This window comes from Aulonocara stuartgranti (assembly GCF_965226115.1).
Source record: "Aulonocara stuartgranti genome assembly, chromosome: 14".
In the NCBI taxonomy this organism is placed as follows: domain Eukaryota; kingdom Metazoa; phylum Chordata; class Actinopteri; order Cichliformes; family Cichlidae; genus Aulonocara; species Aulonocara stuartgranti.
Window position 1 is genome coordinate 14,179,760 of NC_138950.1, and position 9,302 is coordinate 14,189,061.

General features: G+C 40.7%; 1 protein-coding gene across 1 annotated transcript; it reads right to left on the reverse strand.

Annotated features, from left to right (window-relative positions):
• Positions 1 to 3,805: 3,805 nt before the first annotated feature.
• On the reverse strand, positions 3,806 to 8,363 carry LOC309688512 (extracellular calcium-sensing receptor-like; the record flags this gene model as incomplete). Its single annotated transcript, XM_082504305.1, has 9 exons — positions 8,242 to 8,363; positions 7,669 to 7,963; positions 7,420 to 7,506; positions 6,860 to 7,129; positions 6,437 to 6,643; positions 5,351 to 5,626; positions 5,022 to 5,249; positions 4,803 to 4,926; positions 3,806 to 4,716 (listed from the first exon to the last, which is right to left on the reverse strand). The coding sequence occupies exons 1-9, from the start codon at positions 8,346 to 8,348 to the stop codon at positions 3,806 to 3,808; spliced, it is 2,505 nt and encodes an 834-aa protein (XP_082360431.1). The 5' UTR covers positions 8,349 to 8,363.
• Positions 8,364 to 9,302: the final 939 nt, after the last annotated feature.

Below are 9,302 nucleotides of genomic sequence, written 5' to 3' on the forward strand. Positions count from 1 at the left end.
TTGTCCCAGATGGAGTCAGCATTCCACCCTTTCCGGCTGAGAACTATGGTCTCTGACTTGGGGGTGCTGATTCTCACACCACTCCAGTGCAAGCTGGAAGTCACCCCCCGATTAAGCAAACAGTGCCACATCATCTGCAAAAAGTAAAGAAATTTTGAGCTGATTTTATATTCAGTTCAAAATTTCAATTTTTTAGTGCAATCTTCACATACTTTAACCAAAGCACACTCTTTGTAAAATCACCTGCTAATTATATTCACAGTATTCATTCACTGTGTCTTTAGGGATTCACTACATTAGCTTAGTTTACCTTGTGGCTGACTTGCTAGGAGCAGGACTGTGATGGTATCAGCCACACAGGGGTAAATTAGTCCATTTTTTACTTTATTAGTTTGCTTTGCAGTTTTCTTCATTAATCATTTGGTTAAACCTAACACTGGTATTATGAGGCGCACACATAGTAACATTGTGTGGTTTTTCTAAAATGTTTTGTTATATAAATTATGTTTCTCTTTCTTTGAGTTACCTGGGTTTGGGCGGTGGCTGTTTCCTGTCTGGGCAAAAGGCGTGGCTGAGGACTCTGGGAACAAAATGCCTGCTCAGCAGGACCAACCATGGGCTTACCAGGAGCCCCCTGCTCCTGGTAAGCCCATGGTAAGCCAGTGGTCAAGAGGATCAAATTGTAGTAGATGATACATGTGTTGGAAATCCTCCAGTCATAGGGGTTGTGGGTGATCCGTCCTCTACAAATTCTATTGCAATCTCCAACGTCTTAGGCTTGTACAGAGTACCTATGGTAAGTTTTCTGCTTGACCATGTAACAGTTTTCATGGATTAATTTGATTTAATTGAAAATGTAAAACCATTTTATGAAAAAAATAATGCAGTCATGATGACAAAGTTAAGATATCTCTACATGGATAGCTCCCCAATATACAGTCTGTATCTTTCACAGGTGAGTTATTTTGCCTGAGTGACCGTCAAAAGTATCCATCCATCCATCCTTCTTTAGAACGATCCCAAGTGATGCTTTCCAGGTGAAAATTTGTCATCACAATTAAAATGGAAACGCAAAAGTCTGTTTCAATATCTGTGTAAAAGAAGAAAACACAAGGATGTGAAAATATTAGAAATAATAATATAATTAGTTTTGAGAATTACACTCTATTTAATATCTGTATTATCTCAGAGATTAAGGCTAAATTGCAATTATATTTAAATGCTGTATTGTGGATGATGAAAAAAAATATAACACGCCGAAAGTTTTCCTTTTCTTTTCGGTGCACTTACACGTTAATCTGTATTCACTTAGGTACGTGCAATGATCCAGATTCTAAAACATTTCGGCTGGACTTGGGCAGGTCTGCTCATCAGTGATGATGATTATGGACTTCAGCCAGATCCTTTCAGTCTTTCAGTCTCGGTCGTTGTGTCCTTGGGCAAGACACTTCGCCTGTTGCCTACTGGTGGTGGTCAGAGGGCCCGGTGGCGCCAGTGTCCGGCAGCCTCGCCTCTGTCAGTGCGCCCCAGGGTGGCTGTGGCTACAATGTAGCTTGCCATCAGCAATGTGTGAATGTGTGTGTGAATGGGTGGATGGCTGGATGTGTAAAGCGCTTTGGGGTCCTTAGGGACTAGTAAAGCGCTATACAAATAGAGGCCATTTACCATTTTATTTTCTCTTATTGGGAAAAATGAATTGTGATACTGGAGATTGGAGTTGCTCACCATCAAGATGGTGCTGGAAGAATTACAATTGGCTGAGTGGAGACTGGCTTGAGGACACGGATTGGACGGACCAAACTCCCGAGAGGATGAATGCATGACAAGCCTTGTGGGCCCTTTTCTTTCTTTGCTTCATCTTCTCCATTATCTACAGACTTGGATCATTAAACCAGATGCTTTGTCCAGACCGTTCTCCTCCATGGATAACAAACCCGAAGATGAAACCATCCTACCTCCATCTTGTATCACTGGCTCTCTAACACTGGAAATCATGTCTTTAGAGGATGCTTAGAGGAAGGAACCGGATCCAAGCGGTGGACACCCCAACCAGCTCCACGTGCCCTGCATCCTCTTGAAAAATATTCATTGGGTACTTACAGCAAGATTTTTGTGTCTTTCATACCAAATCTTTTCTTCACAATCTGTTCTGGTGACCCGCTTTAATGACAGAAATCTGAGAATATGTCCTTGCCTGTTCACAGAATAAACCTTCCAAAACCCTGCAAGAAGGTTTGTTGAGGCCTCTTCCCACTTCAAGCTAACCTTGGTCTCATGTAGCCTGAAACATGAGTTATACTTACCACCATTAACCGGTTTTCCAAAGCAGCCCATTTTGTTGCTCTCCTGAAGCTTTTGTCCATCATCAAAACAGCCCAGCTCCTCATTAAACATGTCTTCTGACTTCATGGCATTCCCAGTGATGTCGTGTCTAATATCGACCCTAAAGGTACATCTCCAGTATGGAAGGAGTTCTGTTCAGGGCATGAGCTCAGGTTAGTTTATCCTCTGGTTTCCATCCACAGAGAAACACAGCGTATAAAACAGGAGCTAGAATTCGTACTCTGCTGCATTGCCTGTAGAATACAATCCACCTGGAGGGGAATAAGGTGGAATATGGCCATAACACGATGACATCCTCAGCCACGGGTCTGTCACTGTTTGAGGCATCCTTTGGCTACCAAACTACTCTCTTCCCCTCTGCTTGAGGGTGAACTAATGGTGCCCTCAGCACAGTATCATTTCCACAGGTGTTGCTATCTATGGAAAGCAACCTAATCTGAACTCCTGAGAACCGGAGATCAAAATAAACGTGTAGTCGATCATAATCGAACTCCTGCACCAGCCTATCAACCAGGTCAAAAGGTTTGTTTTTCCACAGAGAACATTCCCCTCCACATGCAATCAAAGAAACCCAATTTCACCAAACATCTTGAAGTTGTTTCTGGCTCTCTCCTTATCTCTTTGTCTGCGTGTGTGTGTGTGTGTGTGTGTGTGTGTGTGTGTGTGCGAGTGTGTATTCCGTGTACTTTGAGTACTTTGAGTTTTGTGCATTGTCTGGACTTTTCATAGGTTCCTGCCTTTTGGTTTCTACATAACACTGGATGTCCACTCATCTGTCACTGATGACTTTGTTAGTGCCTCTTCTTAATTGGCTGGTCACAGGAGCACGTTAAGTTTGGGAAGACACTCTAGAAAAGTGTTGGAGAGCTATGTGTGTCTGGGAGCCTGGCATTGTCACTACTCTTAAGTTCTGATTGTCGCACATTTTGAACTGAGAACAAACTGCACTGAAGTTTGAAAGTTGAGACCTGTATTTGAGTCCTGCCCGAGTTGTTTTCATGAAATGATCAGCATGGTTTTGATCACCATCAGTTCAAGACAGACCAAATATACAAGAATATAGAGTAAAACTGCTAAATGAATCCAACTTGAAAGCTTAGTTTATTAAAATAATTTCAATTACATTTATCTTCCTTAATAGGTTAGTTTTAGAGTGGAGGGTAACAAAGTTAATGCCTATCTTTGAAAAGTCTGGTTGCTTTGTATGTAAACTGCATTGTAAAAGAACAACAGCAAAAAAGACTGAATAACTTTCTTTAATATTTAACATTTTTCAATTACTTCTTTATTTAATATTTGGTCTATACTGTGCAATATATACAACACACACACACACACACACACGTACACACACACACACACACACACACACACACACACACACACACACACACACACACACACACACACACACACACACACACACACACACACACACACATATTGACATAAACTGAAAATTTTATGACACAATCCCACGGCCCATAACAGCTTTCTTTGTGTTCATCTCTGGTCTCAACAGGATTATGTAACATTTGGGTCCAAACAGTGTGATCAAGAGTCCAAAACTTGAAGCAAGAATGGCAAACACCTCCACTGCATCTGCAAGATTTCCTGGCGAGCTGATATAAGCAGGAACAAAGGCCACCCACACAGCACAGAAGATCAGCATGCTGAATGTGATGAGCTTGGCCTCATTAAAACTATCAGGGAGATTCCTCACCAGGAATGCAATTAGACAACTGAGGAAAGCCAGCACACCAATATAGCCCAATAACACTGCAAAACCAACAGTTGACCCAACTGCACACTCATACACTATCTTGTCATTGTGGTATTGGGTGTTTTTATGTGGAGTTGGAGAGGAAGAGACAAGCCAGGTAGTGCAGATGGCTGCCTGAATAGATGTCAGAAATAGAACTGTTCCTCTCTGCTGCATAGCACCAAACCACTTCAGACTGGTTCCCCCTCCTGGCTTGGAGGCTTTGAACACAGCCAGAACAACCATGGTTTTTACCAGGATGCATGAGACACAAAGCACAAAGCTGATCCCAAATGCTGCGTGTCTGAGTTGGCATGTCCAGATCCTGGGTCGTCCAATGAACAAAAGTGAACACAGAAAACACAACTTAAGTGACAACAATAGCTGGAAACTAAGTTCTGAATTGTTGGCACGAACTATAGGTGTTGTGCGATGGCAGATAAAGATCCCCAGAACAACAGCACATATAAATGTTCCCAGTAAGGAGGTTGCCATCAAACAAATGCCCAAAGGGTCATGATAGGATAGAAACTCTGTCTTCTTAGGAATACAGTGGTCACGCTGGGGGTTTGACCAAAAATCCTCTGGACAACTGGTGCACTCCAAGGAGCCTGACAAAGAGGGGTTGATGGTTAAATGCATACTATATTTCACAGAAATTAAATCAATTATGTCATACAGAATGATAAACACCCACTGCTCTTGTTAGTGATTTTTCCCTCAGAACAAGGGATGCAGTCAAAACAGCATTCGGGCTCTCTCTTCCTTCTCACCATGTGGGTACCAGGAGGACAACTCTCACTGCATACTGATCGAGGTGGCTATTGGACATAAAAAATAAATATTTATTGCCTGCTACAATTCTATATACTGTAAATGTCATAAAAGGTACTTGTCAAATAAAAACATATCTAACCTTTTTGGATTCAAAGTTCCAGAAGATTTTGCCTTCATCAAGTATGAGTTCTTCACCTTTGAAAGCTGACCTTTTGACCTCACCTACATTTTGAACTTTAGTGCTTCCATCAGGGAGCCACAACCAGTTAATAACATCATAAATTGGTACCACATCACCATTCTCATCAAATGACACTTGATCCCCAGATGGAGTGGTGAAGTTTACCTTTTCCATGTAATAAACAAGCTGTTTAAAAAGGACATAGAATAATTAAATTACTTTTTGCACCAAAAGTAATTATAAAGCAAATGATTTATTCAAAGGTGGTGTGTAAAATTATATCACACCTGCCAAGGCTCCAGTGACTGTAAAGTGGCACAGCTGTCCCCACTAAAAGGCCCTCTTCCTGGCTTGCACCGCAGCATATCATCAAGGGAATGTGCAAGAGCATAAACGGCTTTGTACACATTATACTCAGGCCTCAAGTTGGAAATGTCCAAGTACTCAGTGTCAACATTTCCTAGATCTTCCTGTCCAGTGCATATTGCACCCCCACCTTCCAGCCAGCCTGCTGGAGCTGGAGCAAATCTGCACTGAAATGTAAATTCCCAAAACTGATTCACCTGAAATATATTGAAAATTATTTGCTACACGTGATGAAAATATATATTTGTTGTGACTATCACTATCACTATGAGCTGTTCGCACTTAAGTAAAAAGCACCATCACTTCATGCGGATACCCTTTCGGAGCCAGCTGCGGTCGCAAGGCTGGAGCCGAACAAAAACACCCTGATAACGACTGCGTTTAGTCTGTTCCTTCCTATTCCATGTAAGGCCACCTGGGTTGGCTGGAAGACTGTTTACTTAGCCTAGCAGGGTGAAGGACACTTTCTCAGCTGAACTCTGGACACGCACACACATACATATACACTGATATGCACACACTCATCCCCCCCCCCCTTTCCAAACGCCTTCAATGCTTGTTGCCTCTTGGGAACACGGCGGTTCTGAGCCCGCGCTGGAATGGTAGCGCTGGGCAGGATGGCTGCTGTGGTTGCTTCGGATTACTCCTCACCCCCCACCCGACCCTGTGGCTTGTCACGTGTTCCATAATGTTGTGTCGTGGACATTTATGTGCTTTTTTGTGCAGAGGAGTTTTTTTGTTTCCTGTTCTCATACTGTCCTCCCAGGAGCCCAGTATGAGTAGAGGTCTCTCTTGTACTTTCCCATTGTAGTGTATATTTCAGTGTTTTTTTTTCTTTAAGGCTACTGATCTCTGAGCTTTATCCCCATGTGATGTCTGTGTTATGTGTGTAAGGTAAGGGGGGGGGGGGGGGGGGGGTCCTATTTCACTGCAGGGCAAACTGCACGTGACGAATAAAGCCTTGATTGATTGATTGATTTGATTGATTGAAAGGGTTCAACTCTCACCATGCTATTTCCGTAGCTACTGTTGTGATGTAGATCAGGACGTATTTGTAACAGGAATTCCCTGAGCCCTGGTATTTCTCCTCGACGAATGGTGATACCCAGTGTACCACCCAGGTATGGCATAAAGTGAGGTGTTTGGAGCACAGCAGATTCTGCCCAGGCTTCACTGGCTATCCATTGTAGGCCAGTCACATTTTGCCTTACTACCTGTGAATTAAATTAGACCAAATCTATGAAATGATACTATAAGTAGAACTTCTTTAGTGGCATTATTATGCCAATGAGGCAGCTATTCATCTTGTAAATAAAATTTATGTAATTATTTTCTGTACCAATTCAAATAATGATGTAATACGTGTTTTACATGATATGGTGATTCAGACTTTTGTAACTAGTAATAATTAAAGTGTTTTAAAGCCAAACCTCTTCCATCAGGCTTATCATACGACTAGGAATTTCAAAGACAATGACAACTCGAGCTGTGGATTTTTTCATCACATCAACAATCCTCCTGAGTTCATCTGTGTCTTTGTCCCAGGGTAAAACCTCAGTGTAGGCCAGGCAACCTTCACCAGACACACTCAGCTCAGACTGAAAGGATCTGGCTGCATGAAGCCCATAATCATCATCAATCACAAGCAGACCTGCCCAAGTCCAGCCGAAGTGCTTTAGAATCTGAATCATTGCACGTACCTAAGTGAATACAGATGAAAGGGTAAGGGCATTAAAAAGATTTAAAATAAAACTTTTCAGTGTATTATGTGTTTATCAGCCTTCACAGAACCGCATATATATATACGTATATAACTGCAATTTAGCTTTTTCTCTGAGATAATACAGAAATGGAGTGTAGTTGTTAAAACTAATCATATTATCATTTCAAACATTTTGATATCCTTTTGTGTTCTCCCCCTTTACACAAATATTGTCTTCTTCAAAAATACTTTTGTGTTTCCATTGTTATTTTGGTGACAAATGTTTACCTGGAAAGCATCACTTGGGATCGTTCTAAAGAAGGATGGATACTTTTGACGGTCACTCAGGCAGGAACATGTGGCAAAATAACTCACCTGTGAAAGATACAGACTGTATATTGGAGAGCTATCCACGTAGAAATATCGTAACTTTGTCATCATGACTGCATTATTTTTTTATTCATAAAATGGTTTTACATTTTCAATTATATCAAACTAATCCATGAAAACAGTCACATGGTCAAGTAGAAAACTTACCATAGGTACTCTGTACAAACCTAAGACGTTGGAGATTGCAATAGAATTTGTAGAAGATGAATCACCCACAATCCCTACAACTGGAGGATTTCCAACACATGTATCATCTACTACAATTTGATCCTCTTGACCACTGGCTAATGACAGTGCTCCCCGGAATCCAATTCCAAGTTCAAGGCAGTTATCATAAAGAGTGTATCCCAGAGTCACATTAGGTAGCAGGTTTGTGTTTCTGTTGATCTCATCAATAGCAAACGCCATGGTTTGTGCGAGCTTAAATCCTAGGACATACACACTAAGACAAGAAAAAGTTATTATTGAATAAACAACAAGATTTTTAAAATGTAACATATGTTGCAAAATTACTAATATTATAAACAATTAAGAAAATTCAACAATAACAATTAAATGTATTGTTTAACATTAATAAAAGCAGCTGCATTTTTCAAGATACATGCATTTATTTCCGAATGGCATAGTTATTTTAGATACAAAATATTTTCTTTGAATTAAGTTTGATAGTTTTTCTTTTTCTTTTTCTTTTTTTTTGTAGGTTTTTTCCGTCATTGTTACCCATGGCAAGTAGGCTGTTGTGGCTGTGAGGTAAAAGACAGATCAGAAACACTTGAAAAGTGGACTTGAAACAGTCCCCCCAGAACCACATCTCCAGTCTTGTGCATCTCATTTAGATGAAACTGTCCCTGTAGCTGACAGGAAAAAGAAAACTGAGGAGATGATACACTAGTAGTAACACAGGAATACAGTAAAACAAGCATGACTAAATTGTTATGCAAAGATGAGCACATGGCAGCTTTCTGCATTTTTTACACCAGTCATTAAGTTTTATTGTTTGCCATTCTCTTTTATTGACATGCTGTGTTGTTTAGTTTTGCACACCACCCATCAGAGAAGAAGGCGGAGCATACTTTTCATTTGAGATTGCTTCAAGCAACCTTACCAATCAAGGGACTTAAAAGAAGAATACCAAGAATTCATGCTTAATGTCTCAACAAGGCCATATTAAAAACTTCTATCCATATTTGAATTGAAACAGAAAACACAATAGTTGAGTGGGCAACAAAAATATATGAAAGCGAAGGAGGGTAAAGGGACCACTCTTGGTTTTGATAAGTTTATGTTCCTTCTAATCATAACCCATATCCACTGTCATTCTTTATGGGAGTGCCGAAGTCTAGAGTTCTAAGATGGGGACACAGTCCAGCTCCTCCCTAGGGCACCTCCTGCAACAGACGAGCCCACAAGAGGGCAGACCCATTTTTATCTCTTCAAGCTGCACCTGACCAGTCTCTGTTGATTAAGGTCCAGCCATTAGGCACACTCCCGTAAACCCCTTAGCATTATTTGGTATTGAGATAAAACATGTATTGCATTTTTAGGTCTATGTATGTGACTCACAAAAGGAGTTGACTTGGAAGTGAACAACTGGGACTTTTATTGCCTCAGTACAACTCATAAACACATACAATCACAATCAACCAAGTTTGTACACTAATAGTGCTTTTTTGGGTGAATAGATGTAAAAAAAAGAAAGAAAAGTTTGTCTTGGACTTTGCTGAAGCTCTCTTAAATGAATAAAACAAATTAAAGTCTTCCCATCCTAAAGTTAGAAGTTT